The sequence below is a fragment of the Eumetopias jubatus genome, unplaced genomic scaffold (genome assembly GCF_037043125.1).
Source record: "Eumetopias jubatus isolate StellerSeaLion01/CBP00866 unplaced genomic scaffold, mEumJub1_p1.0 scaffold_10, whole genome shotgun sequence".
Lineage (NCBI taxonomy): Eukaryota > Metazoa > Chordata > Mammalia > Carnivora > Otariidae > Eumetopias > Eumetopias jubatus.
Window position 1 is genome coordinate 26930070 of NW_028274816.1, and position 22247 is coordinate 26952316.

Consider the following 22247-nt stretch of genomic DNA (forward strand, 5'->3'; position numbering starts at 1 on the left):
ACCATAGCACCGTACCCTCCCCAATGTCCATCACCCAGCCACCCCATCCCTCCCACCTCCCACCACTCCAGCAACCCTCAGTTTGTTTCCTGAGATTAAGAGTCTCTTACGGTTTGTCTCCCTCTCTGATTTTGTCTTGTTGCATTTTTCCCTCTCTTCCCCTATGATCCTCTGTCTTGTTTCTCAAATTTCTCATATCAGTGAGATCATATTATAATTGTCTTTCTCTGATTGACTTATTTCACTTAGCATAATACCCTCTAGCTCCATCCATGTCATTGCAAATGGCAAAATTTCATTTTTTGGTGGCTGAGTAATATTCCATTGTATAAATATACCACATCTCCTTTACCCATTCATCTGTTGATGGACATCTAGGCTCTTTCCATAGTTTGGCTATTGTGGACATTCCTGCTATAAACATTGGGGTGCAGGTGCCCCTTCGGATCACTACATTTGTATCTTTGGGGTAAATACCCAGTAGTGCAATTGCTGGGTCACAGGGTAGCTCTATTTTCAACTTTTTGAGGACCCTCCGTACTGTTTTCCAGAGTGGCTACACCAGCTTGCATTCCCACCAACAGTGTAGGAGGGTTACCCTTTCTCCACATCCTCGCCAACATCTGTCATTTCCTGACTTGTTAATTTTAGCCATTCTGACTGGTATGAGGTGGTATCTCACTGAGGTTTTGATTTGGATTTCCCTGATAGACATAAGAATCTTTTTTTTTATTTTTTATTGTTATGTTAACCACCATACATTACATCATTAGTTTTTGATGTAGTGTTCCATGATTCATTGTTTGTACATAACACCCAGTGCTCCATGCAGAATGTGCCCGCTTTAATACCCATCACCAGGCTAACCCATCCCCCCACCCCCCTCTAGAACCCTCAGTTTGTTTTTCAGAGTCCATCTAGACATAAGAATCTTAAGAGCTGGTATCGAAAATATATTGAGTGCCTACTATGTGCTAGGCCCTGTGCTATATCGCCCTAGTTCCTGTCCCAGTGCAGTTTACCATCCAGTTGCAGAGACAGACACGCCAAGGTGACTAAGGCCATGATAAGAGAAGGATAGGGAGCCCACAGCCCACAGCAAGAGTCCCAGCCTGGTCTGGGGCCACAGGGGTCTAAAAAGACCTGCAGAGCTGTGTCACAGACCCTTCACACCCCTTCCCCGACACATGTCCAGGGCAGTGGCATCTCCCAAGGATGTCAGGAAGAGGCAGGAGGGTCCAAACCACCCTGTGCTCACTCAGGGAGGCAGCTGGGGACACCCTGCCCTCTGCATCGGAAATTAACCATGGGCTTTTCCTTTAGATCCTGGACATCTTGGGTCTGGGTTCCTCTGGACTACCCATCCCACCTCCCGCCTTATTCTCAATCATCTCCTACCCCCTGAAGCGGCTGCCTTTGACCACAACAGAAATCCTGAAGCATTTCGTGTTTGTGATCCCCCCATCCCAAGACCTCTCCCTACTGGAGGAGAAAAGAGAAGGAGAAGCAGAAACAGAGCCTTCAGGCACCGCAGGCTCCAGGAAGGTAAGGAGCAAGCCAGCCACTTGTGCTCCTGACCTTGGCAGGACCTGTGATGGGCAGACAGGGAAGGTCACCCTCCGCACGGTCAAAAATGGAGTATGGTGTTGGGCGTCACGCTCACTGACGTGTTTGCCCTTGACTCATTGTGGATCCTGCCTGGGGATCCCGTGTGAGCCTCTCTCAGAATGACTAGTTCTCATCTTCTACCCTTTCCAGTCCCCATGGGATGGTCTGGGGGAACTTGTTGAATTGCTCAGAAGCTCATTTGGGAGAAATAATAAGCAAAAGCAGCTCTCTTAAAAAAAGACATTAGGAGGGGCACCTGGGTGGCTCAGTTGGTTAAACCACTGCCTTCAGCTCAGGTCATGATCCCAGGGTCCTGGGATCGAGCCCCACATCGGGCTCCCTGCTCGTGCAGGAAGCCTGCTTCTCCCTCTGCCTGCCGCTCCCCCGCTTGTGCTCTCTCCCTCTCTCTCTCTCTCTCTCTCTCTCTCTCTCTCTCGCTATCTCTCTCTGTGTGTCAAATAAATAAATAAAATCTTAAAAAAAAAAAAAGACATTAGGATGTATTGGGAAGCTAAGGTAGTTTACACAGTGCATGAGAATACAAGAATCAACAGACACAAGTTAAGGGAACACACAACACTAGGAAAAGGACAGATTATCAAAGAAATTATGAGTGGGAGAGTGGATATTTTGGTAAACTCACTTTTTATCTCTTTGCCTGATACAATACAGTAAAATTAATTCTAGTTAGATTAAAAATATGAGTAATCCAAATGAAATCACATATAAGTGGAAGAAAATAGATGTGCAATTAATAGAGTAAATCACAAAGGAAAATAGATTTGACCAATAATATGCAGAAGGTATGTATATTAAAACCTAGAGAGGGGTTATTTATTCCCAGGGAAGTATGATAACCCCAAATTTGAATCTTTCCACACAGCTTCCTACAAAAAGCACATCCGCAAAGACTAATAAAATCAGCAGGAAATAAAGTCACCTATAGGCCATGCCTCAGCTCAATTAGGTGAAGAGACTACCTCAAACTTCTATTTACAAATAAGTAGGGAATTATCATCTGAGATCAACAGCATGAGTGGACAGACCTTACTAGAACAGAGTCCAAATTAAAAAAAAAAAAATTTGTCAACCTCAGAGGTGACTATGACACCCACCTCTTTCCTTAAAATTAGCCATTAACAGAGAAGGGTTAAGCATTCTTTAACCTACCATTTTAGGAGGAACTCTAATTCATCCCCAGTTGACAAAGGAAAGCTCTTCATTCTAGAAGAATGGAAGCTAAAACTATAGAAAAAAGAGTAGAATTAGAAAAACTCTATTCTGTTATCCCCCGTGAAGTAATTAAGGAGCACCAACTGATATAAAAAGCAGTGCTTTGTTAGGGAACAAGACCCTTCACTGCAAGCCAGAGCATCGTCCCACAGGTGACTAGCCAGCTGCAAAGGCAAACACCCACGTTATGAGGGCCAGGTCTGGTCTGGCAGACTCCATCCCAGCCACGTGAACACAACGCATCTGTAATCCTGGGTTAAGGTGGCCTTTTTTTCTGGTCCCTCATTGTGATGGAGTGTGACGTATACAGCATCTTCTATGAATGTAATCAAGCTTTACGCCTAATTTCCAGTTTACAGAAAATACAAGGAATGAAGGAATAAGTGAAATGATGCTTGAAGAATGGTCAGAAAATTTCAGAGTATGGCATATCCTATAAGAACACAGACATGGTCTGCCCAAAAGTCAGTGTGATTGGGAGAGGGCATGGCGTCTGGAGGAAAAGGTACTAAAGACACAGCACAACAAAACGCAGTATAGGAACACTCCCCCTGCAGCTTGAAGCTTTCTCTGGGCTTCAGCCTCCTCCTCAGGGAATGGGGTGCCCAGGAAAGCATAGACTTCTCTCTCCTCCTCTTCTCCACTAGTGCAGTAGGCTGGGCCCTCCTCTGTCCTCGGCCGCCGCCAGCATCCGGCTCGTGCAGCGCACACATGTTCTAGGCATCTCTGTCCTCTGTTCATGTGTATGTCAATGAATATTTAAGACTCGTGCTTGTGTTTAATTAAGACCCAGGAGGAGCAGACCACCTCCTCTAAGGGGAGCAGACAGAAACCAAAGGAAAAAGCGGATCAGGCCCGAGACACTCAGAAGGACAAACGTCGCATGGCCTTCAGCAGGAAGGGCCTTTCTGGGGGAACAGCCAGAGCCATTGCCCCCCTGTCGGACATGGACCAGAACAACTTCGCTGGGCAGTTCTCCCAGGAGAAATTCATCAGGTGGGCCTCTGAGCCACCCAGGGAAGGGAACGCTGGAGCCCCGAATGGAGGGCGTGGCCGTCACAGCACCAGACGGAGCAGGGCTGTCCTGCCAGCAGACCCTCTGAGCGGCCAGGACTTCTCCCAGGCAGCAGTCCTGTCTGCTCTTGGCCCAAAGGAAGCCTTCTCTCCTTACAAGTCCTGTGGTCATTTGCAGGCTGAATCATTTCCGGTGGATCGTGCCAGCCAACGGTGAGGTGACACTGCGAATACATTTCTCTTCCAATGAACTCGGGAACTTTGACCAGACGTTTAACTTCGAGATCCTTGGAACTCACCGCCAGTACCAGCTCTATTGCCGAGGTGTCTGCAGTTACCCTTACATTTGCCAAGATCCAAAGTAAGTGTATTTTTACCTTAAAAGAGAAAGTTGATCAAATTGGAATGATACAGAAAAGCAGAGCCCTTGCATAAGGATGAAATGCAGATTCATGAAGTGTTCCATATTTTTACACACCAAGCCCCACAGGCTGCCGGGGCCATACTGTGGGTGTATCCAAGAAGAAATAAAACTGTAGGCCTTGTCTGTTAGTAAATAGTATATACACCTAAAAGAGAGAGATACTGAATAAATAAATGAGTTGACAGAAACATTTTCGTTTGGTTCCATGGCACTTTGAGCAAGGTAGCTCTTACTGCTAACGTGGAACTGGGGGCAGCACCCCAGGCACTCTGGTCATATTGGATTTCGGTGTCTTGGACATTGACGAAGCCACAGGAATGGCATGGACCATCAAAGTGAGCTACAGAGAATGTTAATAGGTGTGAAGACAGGGGAAGCATCATCCTCTGACAAGTTAGTTTGCTTATTTAACTATGAAGCAAATTTAAGCGGGTTTTATATGTACTGTTGGACTTTTTGTCCCGTAATATCACTAAATGTGTGACTCTCCACGGGCGGACATTTTTCTGAGCTACCAAACACCACCACACCCCTTATCCACAACATAAAGTCACCTGGCTGAGCAAGCTAGTGGGACAAGTCCTCCAGGGGAGGAGGCCTTTTATAGCTTATCCACTAAAAGGAGCTTTTTTGCAGTTCTCACCAGGGGGCCACATTGGACAAGGAACACCGAAGCTGGTTAATATCCACCAGAACTTGTTTTCCATAGAGATTGTCAGTTTTTCTAGCCAGACACACCAGCGTGCGAAATCTAACTCCGTTCTACCATCAGCCCCTCATGATGAAAGACACCTGGGAAACTTTTTCTCAAGTTCAAGCTCTCATCCCTGGGGGTGGTGGAAGGGAAGGACCAGGAATAAGGGCTCAGCTAAGGTCCTCAGATTAAGAATCATTCTGTCTCCAGATACCTGGACCCTTTGCTAAACAGGGAGTGTTGGGCTCAGGTCAACATCAAATGGAGGCATTGAACTTGCATTCAGAGAGCCTCTCCTCTTCCTCCCCTGTGTTCAGAGTGGTATTTACTCAGCAGAAGATGGACATAAAGCAAAATGAGGTCATCTTTAAGAAGTATATTATGAGCATGGAGAAGTTTTACTTCGGGCCACTGCTTTGTGGAAAATCAAGAGATAAGTAAGTGTTCCGTTATTTCAAGGCAGATTTCAGACTCCCAGTTGGACTCATGAGCAGTACCGACAGGGTTGCTGTGTGGACGTAGCTTTTACTACTGCTGCCTCAGTTAGCCCTGAACCAGAGGAGAACTGGGTTCTTGTGCCCCGAGTTTCTGCTAGGCACCCAGATGAATGCAGGTGCCATCTTTCAGATGGAGAGCCTGGAGGAAGACCAGGTTTTGGTGGGGGCAGAGTAGGGTCAGGCGTTTGCTCTGGGATATGTTGTTTGAGATGCTTAGGAGGTATAGCTAGCAGCCACGCAAAGCCCTGTGGTTTGGGTTCGCAGAGGACATCCATGGGGTTCAACAACATGGAGGTCCTAAGAGCCTTAACAAAAGTCCTTTTGGGGATTTCTGAGGACGAAGCCCAAGCAAAGTGAGTTGAGGAGTCAGTGAGAGGTGAGAGAATGGAGACAGGGTGTAAAGGTAGTTCTTTGGAAAACTTGGCAGTGAAGAGAAATGGAGGCAGTCAAGGTTAGGAGGAGTCCAGGGAACACTGCTCACACACTGTTGTTCTCATGCTGTTTGGATGACAAGGGGACACAAGGAGGAAGAAGTTGGAGTTTCCAGAGGAAGGGGGGGCCATTGGTGATACAGCTCCCTGAGACAACACAAATGGGACACAGAGATGCTGTTCTTGCCAGGAAGGGGGCCACCACCGCCCACTAGGAGGAAGTAAGGCAGATGGCTTCAGGTGCAGATGTGGTTGGGCCCGTGCGAAGGTCCCCATGATGCATGTTGTGAGGTCACCCCTAACAGGGAGGGAAGCAGAGGGAAAAAAAAAATCATGAAAACCAAAAAAAAGAAAAAAAATGTTGAGAAAATAGAGAGCAGATGAAACAGTTTTTGTGGAAAGTTGGAGAGGGAGAATATTAGAGAAACAGATGAAGGTTGTCAGGCAGAATTTGGGGCCCTGGGTGAGCCTGACGGTCATGTTTTTAGTGATACCAGTTTTTCTGGTTACATACAAACTTCTCACTGTGTAGGCAGGGAGGCGAGACCAAAACTGGACCTAGCTCTAAGCATCTCTTAATTCAGTCTAGCATTTATTGTGATAAGTGTTTGTGTTCACGCTGGCTTGGTAGACCTAGCAAACCCTCTTTGTTCTCCAGTCTCTTAATAACTGGAGTTTATTTCCTGAGAGGCTGGACCAGAAAACCAAGATGCAGAGGGTTGGCTGATGCTGGAGTGGATCTTCGACTAGAAGGGGCCCAGTAGAAGGGCTTCGGAGAGAGAAGGAGGGGGGTCAGGTTCATGGACATGATGGACATAGCAGCCCAGGGTCAGGATTCAGGGGAATCATGGCCATTAAGAGAGGCATGTGTCCTGGCAGCACTGGAACCAACCAAAACTTGGGGCCAGACAGCACTGGTCCAGGAGGAGAAGGATTACAGTGGCCCAAAAACAAGGCCCAGTACAACCGGGTATTATTTATTTATTTTCTCAAACCTTGCTGAACCTCAATGTTCTCATCTGCAAAGTGGGAAAATAATAGCACCCACCCACGCATTTGTAAAACTGAACTGGATAATGAGTTCTTAGCTCATGAGACAGCGCAGTGCTGCCTAATGGTGATGACCAGTTCGATATGGAGGCCACTACCCCTTTGGTAGTGACACAGAGAGCACTCTGTCTCTCTGACCCTGATTTGGTCTCTGCCATTTGCTCTCCTTCCTTCCTCCATCACCACCTATCCACAAAGCTTTTCAGACTGTTCCTGGGCACCAGTGGGTACTATGTGCCTTTGCTCTGATCTCTGAGGATGTACGTCTTCATTGGCATTCCTTGTACCTTCTATGGTTCCTTTTCTGTTCTTTACCCTTAACTGAGCAGCTTCTGATGCCCACAGTGCTCACCTCTGTGACTCTTTCCCTAAGTCACAAAGGAACAGAAACAGCCTTATAACAGTGAACCACGCCAAATGAATCCATGTCAGAACAGTAACGTCTTATACAGGTCTAGGAGAAGGAGGTAAATGTGATCATCTCTAAGGCATATGTGAAATAACAAGTTGCTCTCAAAGGATTATATCTCCTGGGAATATAAGAGCCTCCTGGGAAGGATAGAGCCTCATGTTTCTCAGAATTCTTTGCAATAATGGGGCACATGTCTGGCTCAGTTGGTAGAGCATGCAACTCTTGATCTTGGGGTCATGAGTTCGAGCCCCACGTTGGGCATAGAGATTACATAAATAAATAAACAAACTTAAAAAAAATTCTCTGCAATAACAGCTAGCGTTTATTGGGCATTCAATATCTATAGCTGTCCTAAAGAGCATTAGGTGCACCATTGCATTAAATACTCGTAGAAACCCTAAGAAGTATTTTCATCCATCTTAGAGCTGAGGAGACCAAGGCTTGTGGGGAAGGGGGGGCTCAAGTCCAGCTGCAAGTCTTCATAACTGCAACGCTTGTGTTCTTAGCTGCCAGGCCACTGCCTCAGTGTACCACACTACCCCCTGGCATTGCCGTATGCCCCACAGTCTCCTTTGCCACCTGAACTCCCAGTCAATCCTTATATCCACATCCCTAATCTTTGTTTACTTCCAGGTACAAGTCCTCCTTGTTCCCAGGCAACATGGAGACACTGACCATCCTGAACAATTCCCCAATGGTTGTGGAGGCGTTCTTCTGTTTTCAGAATGATGTCAAAGCAAGCACCTATTTCCTGGAGCCCGTCAACATGACTCTAAAACCCAATGAGAAGCAGGTACAGTTGCATGGAAACAAATCCACCAGGGCAAGTCTTTCTTGGGGCTTTGGAGGCCTCGGCATTCTCAGCATCAGTATACTGTTTTGATGCTTCCTTTAGATGCTGAACGTATGGGCCTACCCTACCGCAGTTGGTGTCTTTGATGACTGCATTGTCTGCTGCATCAAGGAGAACCCAGAGCCAGCTGTCTTCAAGTTAACCTGCCAAGGTGTTCGCCCAGAACTAGAGCTGGACTCCAAACAATTGCATTTTGACCGGCTCCTGTTGCACAGGTCAGAGTTCTGGGTGATACCAGGACTCTAATGGGATTTAAAGAATATTAAGTTCTAGGGTGGCCAACTCATCCCGATTTTCTCAGGCCTCTCCTCATTTTAGCACTGAAAGTCCTGCATCCAGGGAAACTTCTGGCCCTGTGCAAACCCAGATGATTCGTAACCCTATGAAGTTCACACATGGGGTCCAGGATCAACCCCCTCCAAAAAAAATCAACTGCCAAAGTGTGTGCATATTTGCATTTTTCTCAGGACGACTCACTTTTTCCAAATTCTCTAAGCAGTCCATTATCCTCAGAGGTTAGGAATCTTTGGTTTAGAAATTAAAGCACAGAGAACGCTAGACCAAAACTGGAACTTAACATTTCACTCACTGGCATTTTATTTTTCTAAATAGAGAGTGTTTATTTTGGGGGCTACTGAGAGAGAATATTATGATATGTATCCTGCATTCCTTGATCATTACTGCCAGGCCCCAATCCCTGATAAACTCTGCTTAGTAAGCTAAACAATGATTGAAATAACTAGAAATGCTTTTTTGGACCTGCCATAATAGATCAGAATCATTTGAAACTGACAAAATTTCTTTTGGTCTCCTCAGGAAAGACTCCAAGGTAGTTCTTCTCCACAACGTCACACCCCTGCCCGTGGCCTGGCGGATCACCAGCCTGGAGCACTTGGGCGATGACTTCACCGTGTCCACCATGCAGGGGACCATCCCCCCCAAGGCTGAGTACAGCCTGCAAGTGCACTTCCAGCCCTCCAAACCTGTCAACATCAAGAAGGTGATCCGGTTGGAGGTGAGGCTTCACACATCTCCAGACTTGGTCATCAAGAAGCGTACATGTTGGGTTCTCTGACACACACACACACACACACACACAGCCATGTCTCCGGGCTACACGCTCCTAACTGATCCCTCTTTGACAACCTCTGACCCACAGTATCTTGCTCGGCACACAACTGTAAGCTCCATCAAAGCAGTCTTGTTCATGGCTGATTGCCCGGTGCCACAAACAGAGCGCTCACTCAGAGTAAGGGAGGGAGGGAGTGAATGATGTTACCATCCCAATGGAAGCCTGAGACTCCCGATTCCACACTCCTAAACCCGGTCACGGCTCAGATGCCTATCTCGGTAACATCACCTTTCGCCCAGATGCTTCCAGCAGACACCTAAGAACCATCTTGGATTCCCTCCTTCCCCTGACAGCCTGCCCTCCAGCCCAGGGCTCTGACTGTCTCCCAGTGTGTCTCCTGCCCACCCACTCCTCTGCTCATACTGCTGCCAGAACCCTTTCCCAGGCCGCCTGTGGCATCTCTTGCCTGGACTTCAGCAGAGGCCCCATTCCTGCTCCAAGTCAGTCAGGTCAGACCCCTCTCCTCCCTGCAGCAATCTGCTGGCTCCAGCTGCAGTGAGGATCAAGCCCAGGGTCCCCGCCAGCTTCTCAGGCCCGTCCTGCCTCGGTATCTACCCTAGCTCGCATGCATTGATTCTGTCACGTGGTCTCTTGGCTTTTTCCTGCCTCAGGCCCTTTACCTTGCAGCAACCCTGCCAATAATGTTGCCCCCATACTCTGTGGGGTCCACTAAACAGCACTGCTCCAACTGGGTTCCCCTAATCACCACGTAGAAGAAATCCCGCTATGTGCAATCACTCACCCTGCCTTCTGTATCTTTCAGAGCGCCTCCGCCTGGCAGATATCCTGTTTGTTTCTTTACTTTCTCCTGTGAACTCCATCAGGGCAAGGTCTTGCCTGACTTGCTCATCATCTGTATTCATTCCTGAGAGCTGATGTAATAAATGCCCACAACCTCAGTGGCTTAAAACAACACACATTTATTCTCTTACAATTCCAGAAGCCAGAAGTCTGAAATTAAGGTGTCTGCAGGGTCACAGTCCCTCTGAAGCCTCTAGGGAAAAATCCTTCCTCGCTTCTTCCAGCTTCTGGAAGTTCCTGGACTCATGGCTGCGTCACTCCGATCTCTGCCTCTGTCTTCGCATGGCCTTCTTTGCCTGTGTCTTCTCCTCTTCTGTCTCTTGTAAAGACATTTGTCATTGGGTTTAGGGCCCACCCAGATAAACCAGGATGATCTCATCTCAAGATCTTTAACTTAATTACCTCTGCAAAAACTGTTTCCAAATAAAGTCACATTCACAGGTTCCAGGGGTTAAGACATGGCCACCAGCCAGTCCACTACCCCATCATATCCCCAATGTCTAGCACAGGCCCGAACGTAGAAGGTACTCAGTAGAATCTGTAAAATGAACAAATGAATGAATGAATGAATGTCATTGATTTTTGATGCTTGCATTGATTCTGCAGCAATCAACAGATTATCCAAGCTTCTCTTTGAATAGTTGCAGGGATAGAAAACTTACCCATACTCAAAGCAGCCTGATCTACCTTTGAGCAATCTATTAATTCTTCCTTGGGTTGGGTTCAGATTTCCAACTGTAACTTACAGGAATTAATCCTGTTTCTACTTTTGGGTCCACTCAACGGATCCAGTCTCTCTTATCCCCTACTTATGACAGTCCCTAAGGTAGCTGAACACAGATACTGACAGGTTCACTTAATCAGCAATTGTTTTTGACTATCAGAGGGTGATAGTCAATGTTTTAAACATCAGTCTCTACACAGACACGGGTCTCTGCACAATGACCCCAGGCCACATGGCTGGTGTAGGGTCCCAGCTGTGTCAGCTTCATCCTTCTTTTGCTGGATCATGGGGCCTTCACGGGTTCCCATGGTGGGAGTGGTGGGGGAGGCAGGCAAGAGGGGATTCTTGGAGAGGTCATGTGACAGCTGTTTCCCAATTGGTATGGAAACATTTCTTTATTTTAGGGATGATATGGCATCCCTGTGTGTTCCAGTCAAAGCAGACACAGTGGGTTTCCCCTCAGGCTCCTCAAAGTGGTCTAAGGCTTCTCTTCCCCAGATTATATTCCTTCAACATCTACATGAGGAAATGCCTTGCTTTCTGGCCCCTTTGGAAAGTGCTCTGGTGAACTCCTTTTATTTTATTTGTGTACCTCTTAAATTGTTTGTTCTATTTCCCCCAATTACAAAATTTAATCTCCACCTCCACTCCAATAAGAAAACAAAGGAAATAGAGTGCTCTGGGTACATGCTGTCTATCAGGAGGAAAACACTGTAAATTCTGGAGCTGATAATCCAAATTGATTGTCATGTTTTCTTTCCCCTCCTGCTGTCAGTCCTCCTTGTCATCTCTGTCAGAGACTGAGTAGCAAAAGAAGATAAAACTGAAGTGGGTCCAGTTTGCTCTGTGAAACATTGGCAAAATGTGTGATGAAAGATGGAAATTCTGAATTAAAACTTGAATTTGGTGACAGCTACAAATTTCCCACTTGACACCAAAGCACAAGTCATGGGAAGCTGGTGACTTCATTTCTCAACTTGAGACATCAACAGAGAGGCAGAGGTGTCCAGAAGAGCCACCCCCACTGCCAATAGCTCTTCCCCTTGATGAATGGACCCTTTATCACCCCCTTGTTTGTCTCAAGAGTTAAAAGTTGGGTCCAGCTGACAGCTGACACCAGTTCAGGTGCTCCTCAGGGCAGGAAGGGAGGGAGGGAACATTGAGCAACTGAGGGACAGGTGCAGGCTTGCTTTTTTGTTGTTGTTGTTTACATTTCCAACTTGAATAGCGAAAGTGTTCACTTAAATAAAACATTTGAAATTTCCTGAAGAGAAACATTGAACACTTACATTGTATGAAAATCTAGCACTTTTTCTACAGGTTGTACCAGAAACAAAGAACAGAAGAATTCAGATTTATAAAATTAGTAAAGCAAGGATGATTTACAGTGGGCACGTTTTCCATTTCAACTGTCATAAAAATGCTCTTCAGGTTTATTTTATTTAAAAGTTCCAAAGAACACTTTTCTGCAATGTATACTCACAGCCCCAACTTCAATAATGCGGTGAAAATCACGCAAATAATTTAAACCTCATAAGTGGACAAGATGAAAAATGCAGTCCCTTTTCCCCATTCTTATATTGATTGTCTACACTGGCATTTCCCAAAGGGTGTTATGAGAACACTAATCATACCAAATGCTCAGTGAAGACAAAAGCTAAATACATTTTTAAGATATTCTCTACCATATCTCCTTCATCATTCCAGCTGTGTGGTACATAGTTCAAGCTCCAAGCCCCCTGTGGAGGGCTCCAAGCCCCCTTGCTTTTACTGAAGAGTCCCTTTTACCCTAACAGGTTCTAGATGCAGACAATCTCATTGGTGTTGTTCAGATTGAAAACATCTTGGTCTTTGCAGAGTCTTATGACGTCGCCTTGGACATCACCTTCCCCAAAGGTCTGTTGACCCCTTCAAGGAATGGGTGTTTAGAAGTCCCATCTTTTAGTACAATGTATTCCTTATGTAGAGGAAGACTAGTGGTTGTTGGGGAGGGTGTGGAATTTCAGCAAATAGTAATGCAAGTCCCAGAGTAATGTCGGCAACGTGACTACAAATCTTAATTTTCTCCAACTGGAGATGACAGGGGGTGGCCCTAATTATAAAGTTGGCAGAGCTCTTTCCTGAACAGCCATCCAAGAGTAAGTACCTATCTCTCTACCTGCATTAGTCTTCCATCACTGCTGTAACAAATTACCACAAACTGTGTGGCTTAAAACAATATAAATTTATCATCTTACAGTTCTGTAGGTCAGAAGTCCAAACCTGATCTAACTGGGCTAACATCAAGGTGCCAGCAGAGCCACATTCCTTCCTGGAAGCTCTGGGGGAGAATCCATTTCTGTGCCTTTTCTAGCTTCTAGAAGCTACCTGCATCCTTGGCTCATGATCCTTTTTCTTCCATCTTCAAAGCCAGCGACACTGGGTCAGATCCTTCTCACGCCACCATCTCTCTGGTTCTCCCACTTCTGTCTCCCTCTTCTACTTGTGTTGTGATTACATTGGGCCCACCCAGAGAATCCAGGATAATCTTTCTATTTTAAAGTCAGATGATAGATAGGTAGATAGATAGATAGAGTCAGCTGATTAGCAACCTTAATTGCATCCATCATCCCCCTTTACCATGTGACCTCCCTTCTTCACAGGTTCCAGGGATTAGGGTACAGACACCTTCTGGGGGCACAGGGCATTATTCTGCCCACCACACTGCCTCACAGCCAGGTTAGATCCCTCCCTTTTAGCATGCAGTTCTCTGTTATTCTTCCTTCTTCTGATTGCTCTCCTTCTCAGCAAGATTCAGAGAACATGAGAGCTGCCTGTTTGCTTAGATGTCATGAGTCTTATGTACAAAGATATTTATTGCAGCATTATTTGTAATAATGGAAGATTGAAAATAACCTAAATATCTCTCAAGAATGGAACACTATTACCATAGAAATAATATTATAAATTATAGAACAGCATATCATGGTATATTATATAACCATTAAGATCACATTTATAAGGAGTTTTTAATTATGTGGGGAAATGCTTATGATGCAGTGCTAAGTAAAAAAATACAGATTTATATGTAATATTCTAACTATGTTTATTATACACTTGAAGCAAAAAAAATGTTTTAAATACCAGAAATTTTAGCTAATGGAAAGCATGAAAGGAAGGACAGTAGTCCTAAAATGAAAGCCAGAGGGAGCTACCCAAGTTGGAGTAGGTACAGGAGCAGAGTCTATTGTTTGTTTGCTGAGAATCGATTACAGGAGGTTTTTTCAGCTGCAGCGTTTTCAGAAAACAAAGTCTCTAAACCGTGGATTTTCCATGTGAATTTCAACTCCCTGCTTCTCACTCCCACGCCGTCCACTTCTCCTCCCCACCCTGGCCCCTGGCCTCTGCAGGAGCTGAAGGAGGCCTTGATTTTGGGGTCATGAAGGTCATGGAAGAGGCAAAGCAGCCCCTGCAACTGAAGAACCGTGGGAAGTACGAGATCATGTTCAGGTAACCTGGAAACCGTCAGGCATATGGTCGTCTACTTCCGCTCATGGGGAGAAAAGTGTTGTCTGGGAGATAAAAAACAAAAACTTGATTGAGGAAATCGTTAAGAACCATCTCTGCTTGTAGCCTCTCTCAGACTCCAAATGAATGGAATTCCAACTGCTAAGAGCAGGGATTTTCACACTGCTCTCAACTCTGTGGCTTTACAGGGACCCTTAAAGTCCCCCTCAAAGCACCCAGAGCCACAGGGGTCTGAGGGTGGGAGAGAGACTCAGAGGGAGAGGTCGGGAGGAAGAAGTCCTAGGTGAGGGGAGGTCCTGCGGGTGGAGGGAGAGACTAGAGATGGGGACCTGGCCTACAGCTGTCCTGCCCTCCTTTTGGCTCCTATCTGTTTCATAAGTTGGCATTCCACATGAGATTTCATGTGAAAAAGAGGGATTTTTCCAATTTTCTTTTTTTAATTTTAAGAACCACTGTGTTATAGAACCCAAATGGTGGCCTGATGGAATGGAGCTCCAGCTTGTGCTCATCTCTTGAGATGAAAAATGAAGCACTAAATAAGAGATTTCTCAGAGAGGAAAGGGTGGTGCTGGGTGGGGGGAGGGAGGAGGTCACCCAGGCAGGGCCACACAACCCTTAGGGGCAGTGCCAGCAGCCATGGCCAATCTACTCTATGGAAGATGATCGTTCTCCTGGAAGAATTTGCAGTTGATAAAGGGATTCCCCCCTCACAGACTTAGAAGAAATTCCATGCATTCATGATAGCTTCATTGCAGCTAAAAGAAGGCTGAAATGAGAGAGGTCCTACCTCAGGGCTACCATTACTAGACCCATAAATTGAAATATATAAATATAAATAGAAGCTTAACAAGCTTAGAAGAAAGCCACTGACACCTTGGAATTAGCACTGAGTGGAATCTCGCCACCTTAGGAGTTTTGTTGGAGGTTATCATGGAGCGCTAGTTCTGCTCTTCTAGATTACATGGGCCGGTCACCCTCAGGATGGAGCAGGCGATCAAAATTCATTGAAAGGACTTGCAGAGAAGTGAGGAAGCTCAGGCACCAAGCATGCAGCAATGGAGCGGCCAAGTCTCCTGGAGCACGGGGATGACATTTAGGTCCCCACAGTAATTCCAGGTGTTCCACCGCCACTTAAGTTTCTTGCTCCTGCTCCAGTCCCTCTGCCATTCTCACAAGTCAGCTGCTCTCTATGGCTTCCCATCTCATTCCCATTGGGCCGTGGCCTCCCTTTCCAAGTACCTGTGTTAAATGGCTTCTGCCCCCCACTTTCTCTCTTTCTTTAGATCCCCTCACTTCTGCATCACTGTTCCCTGTGTGTGTGCTGTAGTCAGGCTCAGAGAGGGGAGGAAGGGAGACAGAGAGAGTGAGAGAGAGACAGGAAGAGAGAGAAAGATGAATTCATTTAGTTGGTCCATATCCAGCATCAAGTGCCCCTGTTGGACAGAGATCTCCTGCAAAGGCACCTCGTGACCTCAGGCTAGAAATGGCTATCATTGCCTCAAGCATCACTCCCCAGCCTAATCAATCCTGGCTGCAGAGGGGTGCTCACAGAGTACAAAGCACGGTGGGCACTTCTAGACACAGTGCTTAAGCAGGACCGGAGACATGGCAGACTCTCAACAGTCTGGTGTCTCCTCTCTAATATGTTGGGTTCCCCATAATGGCTTCCACTGACCTTTCATTCCTATCATTCAGCTTTTCTGTGGACTCCTTAGGGATTTTGGCAACCAATGTAAATTCTATGATCTCAGTCCAACCCAAGAAGGGTTCATTAACCTCAACGGAAAAGCCCACAACTGTCCAGGTGTTATTTCGTGCTAAAAAGGAAGTGAAGATTGAGCACCAGCCAGTTCTTCGCTGTCAGGTAAAACAGCTTAAAGGGAGGATTCACTTGGTGGCAGGATTGTGGGACTCATGTCAAAAAGAAGACTACATGGTCTTCTTTTTGAAGAAGGGTTTGGTCCCCAACTAGCAGGCAGGAGTAGGTCAGGTGAGGGGTGTGCAAAGTCATCAGAAATCGAGAGTACCAGACAGGCAATAGAGCCCCTGATTTTGGGGAGCACCAAAGGTGCTGAGCTCAGTCATCAAGTGCAAGAGAAGAGTAGGGAAGTAAAAGAGGAGGTCAAGTTCGTCCACGTTGATCCATGGCTGGTACATAGTTAAGTTTGATATCAGTATTTGCTAATACTGTTGATGCGATAATATAAAGAAAATGAAAGAATGAAATTAGTTTCATGTCAGTGATGAAAACCAAGAATGAAGTAAACAGTCCTGGAAATTCCTCAGCATAGTGGCTGACATCTTCCCAATCCTTTCTCCCTTTCTAGATTATTGAGCCCAATATCACAGAAGGAGGTGAAATCATTGCCAGCATCCCAATTAAGTTTTCTGTGAATGCAGTGTACTCCAAATACAACATCAGCCCCTCCTCCATCATCAACTTTGGGGCTTTGATCTGTGGCACTCGGAAAAGCACCACCTTCACCATAGAAAATCAAGGTGTTGCTGACTTCAAGTACGCCCTCTATAGGCTGACCGGGGAGAGCCCCATTCATCAAAAGAAAGCGTAAGACAAGTCTTTACTTAACTCATGCCATTCCCTGGTTAATTAGTGCATTGTGTTTTACAAAGAGCTTTCATATATTTTATCTAAATTCACCCAGTCCCCTTTTGTGGGGTGAAGTCACTAAGGTTTAGAAATGCCTTGGCGAAGATTAGGCAAGAACACCAGTAGATCTCAGCTCTGAACCCACATCTCTGCCCTCAGATTTCATATGCTTTCTTACTGCTATCAGACATGGGATAGATTTAATTGAACAAATGTAAAGTCTTCCGTGTGGGGTTGTGTCTATTGTCCTGGTGCTTCCAGCATGCTACAGGCCTCACAGTAAGTCATTGTCCTATTTATTGTCCTGTAGGATATTGGGGGACTAGTATAACCATGAGCTAAGTCAAAAGAAATCAGAGCTGTGTTTCATGTGGGGGGTGGCAGAAGGTATCCCAGAAACGTAGATGAGAGAAGCACGCTGCTACCTTCCATCTACCAGGCCTGCTTTCATCTTCTCTGCATGAAGACGCTGTCACAAGAGCTCACTCACTTAGTTGTTCCAATGGCAAAACTCTGTATTCTTCACAAGGCAGCTCTTAATCAATTCACTAAAATAATTTACCCTTTTGAGTGCTTTTGGCTTTTGGTGGTCATATTCTTTTTTGGCAAATTAGGGATAGTTTTACCAGTTCCCAAGTCTCCTTGTCCTGACTAATTGGCTCCCTAATTAATTAATTTAAAATTGACTTCCAGTTAATTGTTTCAAATCAGAAATACCTTGTTTGTAATTGTTTTGCATTTTTGTAGATATCCTCTCCCACTGTGGCTAAGTTTGAATCTATTAAGAAATTTTGGGTTAAGCTATCCAAAATCTCTTTCGAAAGAGAAAAAAAAAAAGGCCTGGCCTTTTTTCTCAGTGGCTTTTATAATAAAGGTTGGTGAATGATTCTTGCTTATTAATACCAATACTTGCTTCACACACACAAAAAATAATAAAGTCTCTTCCTTCCAAATTTAATTTCAACTTAATTTATTCACTTTTTTAGCATTTATTTTATAATAATTTAATACTGTTGATAGACATTATGATGTATTTGTATTTGCTTTAAATTGTTTTTAATTATAATTTGTTTTTCACCTTAGTGTGTACAAATTAATGCAAAATATTCAAAGGGGGTTGAACTTTTTAGTTGTTCTGGTCATTAAGCAAGTAAATGCTGAACTATATAAAACCGTCAAAAGTTTAAGATTGCACCTCAAATGCATTTGACATTGTAGGTTAACTGGCCTCTAGACAAACTAATTATTGGGTAAACAAGCTTCAAGTGAAGTAAACAGCTACCAGAACCTATGTTTGAGCTAATGCTTAAACTCAGTTTAAAAACACCATGACTATAAATGTGAAGAAAAGGGACAGAATTTAAGTTTATTTGACATTTCATTTTTTAAAGTAAGATCAGGTTAAAGATTTTTCCACAGATGATTTTCTAGAAATAATTTTCACACACTGCTTTCCAGGGAACTCAGGTAAACACTTATACATTATTGTTTTCTTGCAATAATTTTCAATGTCCTTATGAATCATATTTAATAAGTCCAATGACTACATAGTTTTCTTAAAATTGTTAAATGAGGTTGGCTAATGATAAATAAGCTGACTTTCCCAGATGCCCCCTTGGCCTATCTCCCCCATTTCTAAGAGAAGAGACCATACAGTTAGCTGACAGATGGTTTTTAATGTCACCATCCCAACCTGAGGGTGTACTCTTGCTTCTTTAATCAGAGTCAGCCATGTTAGACATGCAAGATCCCGGGAAAGTGAGAGCTTCTACAAAGCTAGCCCTTCCAAAGCAACTAAGTTCTCTGATGCTGTTCAGAAAGAAGTAAACATCACAAACCAGGTGAGCACCCTTTTCCTTCTCAAAGGAACCCTATAAGGCCACCTTCCAACTAGTTCCCTCCTGCCTAGTTCTTGCAACAGAAACCTCCCTAGGCTAACAGGATCTGAACCTACTGTGACAGGAACTAGTTCTGTTGAAATATCACTTTCATTTTCAGGCAAGGCGTTGACTTTTAATTTGGATATCCTCTTCTGTTTTTTTTTTTTTATTTTATTTATTTATTTGAAAGAGAGAATGAGAGAGAGAGAGAGAGCACATGAGATGGGGAAGGGTCAGAGGGAGAAACAGACTCGCTGCTGAGCGGGGAGCCTGATGTGGGACTCGATCCCGGGACTCCAGGATCATGACCTGAGCCGAAGGCAGTTGCTTAACCAACTGAGCCACCCAGGCGCCCCCCTCTTCTGTTTTAAAACCTTCATTGGCTCTCATTGCCTTAAAATTAAGTTTCAGCTCTTCATATATATTTTAATCAAGAATCATTTGTTTATAAGAAACAAAGCCCATTTGGACTGGCTTAAATGAGAGCAGATTTTAAGATTTCTGCTCTAATAAGATGAAGTAGATATACCTTTCTTTATTCTGCCCAACTAAGGACAAGTAAAAACCCTGCACATCATGTGCAAAACAAATGTTAGATGCCTAAAAGGTAAGGAGAAAAAAATCAGACCAGCTGGGGTCCTTGGGACCAATGAACATCACAATGGTGAGTTCCCTGAGTTTCCTTTTTGCTCCATGGATCTAAAACTGGGCGCTAAAGGAGCCAGCAACCCAGAAACATCAGTAGACAGAGACCCAAAAAAATCCCCCGAAAAGCCTGCTCCTACTAGCCAAAGGACCAAGAAAAGAGCAGCCTAGCAAGATAGAAAACTCTCAGATAAGAATTATTCTATTACAGTCAAATGCAACAGGAAAATCTGTGTGGCCCTACCCAATCCCTCCTAGCAAAGGCCATTGGGGAATCTAGATTTATACTCTGTCCAGGCTGTCATGAGGTGCCCCAACCCCCTCTTGTGTTCAAGAATGCCCAGTAGGGAGGGCGCCTGGGTGGCTCAGATGGTTAGGCGTCTGCCTTCGGCTCGGGTCATGATCCCGGGGTCCTGGGATCGAGTCCCGCATCGGGCTCCCTGCTCGGCGGGGAGCCTGCTTCTCCCTCTGCTTCTGCCTCTCTCTCTCCGACTTTCATGAATAAATAAACATTTAAAAAAAAAAAAAAAAGAATGCCCAGTAGGGAGCTAGGGCTTTCATTATCCCCTCCCACTTCCATCATTGTCAGTGAAGCCACCACATGGGAAGCCTTGACTTCCACCCCAACCCAATGGTAATGAGATGTCCCTCCCTCCCCCACAATGGGCCTCCCTACCCTAAGGCATCAGCCCAACAGCAGCAAGGCACTCTACCCCTCCCCACCAGCGAGGTATCTGTCTAGGACTAGTGGGCAACAGGAACTGCCACACCTGTCAGGCAGTTGTGAGAAGTCCAAGTGGGAAATCAGGACCATCACCCCCACCTGGCAGTAATGAGGCCGTGCTCCCATGTCCCTTGCCAGAGCGGTGTCAGAGTAGGCCCGCTCAAACAGAAGATTTAAATAAGATCCAGAGTCTCATAATAGCTAAAATTCCCAGGTTTCAAATCAAAATCATGCATCATACCAAAAACTGGGAAGATCTCAAACTGGAAAAAGACAGACAATAGGTGTCAGCATTGAATAACTGTTAGAATTACCTGACAAAGATCATAAAGCAGCCAACATAAAAATGCTTCAAAGAGTAATTACAAACATGCTTGGAACTAACGAAAACATAGTTAGTTCTCAGCAAAGCAAGAGAAGATATAAAGAACCAAATGGAAATTTTGGAAGTGAAAAAATAACCAAAAGTGAACTCACTTGGTGGGTTCAACAAGAGAATGAAGGGGACAGAGGAAAGAACTCATGAACTTGAAGACAGAACAATAGAAATTCCTATCTCTCTTTCCTATTGCTCTCATAACATATTACCTCAAATGTAATGGCTTAGGACAACACAGTTTTTAGCTTATACTTCTGTAGGTCAGAAGCTTGACATAGGTCTCACTGGACTAACACCAAGGTACTGGCAAAGCTGTATTCTTTTCTGGAGACTTTGGGAGAGAATCCATTTTGTTACCTTTTCTAGCTTCTAGAGGACACCTGTCTTACTCGGTTCATGATTTCCTTCATCCATCCTCAAAACCAGCCATGATGGATCAAGTTCTTCTCACATCACATGACTCCAGCCTTTTCCATAGTCACGTCCCCCTCTAACTCTCTTAGGCCTGCTTCTTCCATATATAAGGACCCTTGTGATCACACTGGTCTCAGGATAATACAGGATAATCTCCCCATCTCAAGGTTCCTAATTTAGTCATATCAAAAAAGTTTGTTTCCATGTAAGGTAACATATTCACAGGTTCCAGGGATTAGGATGTGGACATCTTTGGGAAGCCATTATTCTCCCCAATCTAAACAAAAGAGAAAATAAACTCTGTTTTGAGTTCTATTGAAAAATCTATTTGAGTCTAATGAATAAAAAAAATGAACAGACCCTGAGGGACCTGTGGAAAAAATCTAATATCCCTGCCATCAGAGTTCCAGAAAGAGATAAGAAATAGGGTTGGGCTGGGCCACCTGGCTGGCTCAGTTGGTAGAGAGTGTTCTCATGTGACTCTTGATCTCTGGGCCGTGAGTTTCAGCCCCACGTTGGGGGTAGAGATTATAAATAAATAAATTTTAAAAAATGAAAGAAGAGAAATAGGGTTGGACTGAAAAGGTACTCAAAGATATGATGACTGAAAGCTTTCCAAATTTAGCAGAAGGTGTAAACCTATAGATTCAAGAATCAGGGCACGTCCCAAATAGATCAAATCTAAATAAATCCAAACCCACACACATCATAGTCAGACTTCTAAACACTAAAGACAAAAAATCTTAAAACCAGTGAAAGAGGAAAGACACCTTACATATTAGAAGGAAACTATTTGAATGACAGCAGATTTCTTATCAAAAACCATAGGGGCCAGAAGAAAGTGGCTCAACATTTTGCAAGTGCAGGAAGCAGATAACTGCGAAGCCCGAATCTTACATACAGCAAAAATATGACTAACATAACAATAAAATTAAAAAGAAGAAAAAAAGAATTTTTCCCACTAAAAAATAATATGCCTCAGAAATAAATGGAAAATGAAAACATTCTCAAATGAAGGAAAATTAATTTGTTACCAGCAGGTCTCTCCTAAAAGACTGGCTAAAGGAAGTTCTCTGAACAAAAAGTAAATAATTAAAGAAGGAATTGTGGGGGCAGCTGGCTGGCTCAATCAGTAGAGCATGTATGACTCTTGATCTCAGGGTCATGAGTTCAAGCCCCACGTTGGGGGTAGAGATTTCTTGAAAAAAAAATCTTGG

The 22247-nt window shown here is 44.6% G+C and overlaps 1 protein-coding gene and 1 pseudogene across 3 annotated transcripts in view; both read left to right on the forward strand.

The window, feature by feature from the left end:
- The window catches only part of HYDIN (HYDIN axonemal central pair apparatus protein), a 312800-nt gene that overhangs the window by 228685 nt on the left and 61868 nt on the right, over positions 1-22247 (forward strand). For 2 of the 3 annotated variants that reach the window (XM_088027478.1, XM_028090615.2), the window contains exons 46-57: positions 1324-1545; positions 3629-3837; positions 4034-4216; positions 5291-5410; positions 7997-8156; positions 8259-8431; positions 9033-9231; positions 12670-12769; positions 14263-14362; positions 16076-16244; positions 16708-16946; positions 18712-18829. In XM_088027478.1, coding sequence (XP_087883604.1) covers positions 1324-1545; positions 3629-3837; positions 4034-4216; positions 5291-5410; positions 7997-8156; positions 8259-8431; positions 9033-9231; positions 12670-12769; positions 14263-14362; positions 16076-16244; positions 16708-16946; positions 18712-18829 — 1992 coding nt within the window. Of the gene's footprint in view, positions 1-1323; positions 1546-3628; positions 3838-4033; positions 4217-5290; positions 5411-7996; positions 8157-8258; positions 8445-9032; positions 9232-12669; positions 12770-14262; positions 14363-16075; positions 16245-16707; positions 16947-18711; positions 18830-22247 lie in introns of all 3 variants that reach the window. The other variant, XM_088027479.1, reaches the window with a different exon arrangement.
- On the forward strand, positions 4228-4327 carry LOC114204341 (U6 spliceosomal RNA; annotated as a pseudogene).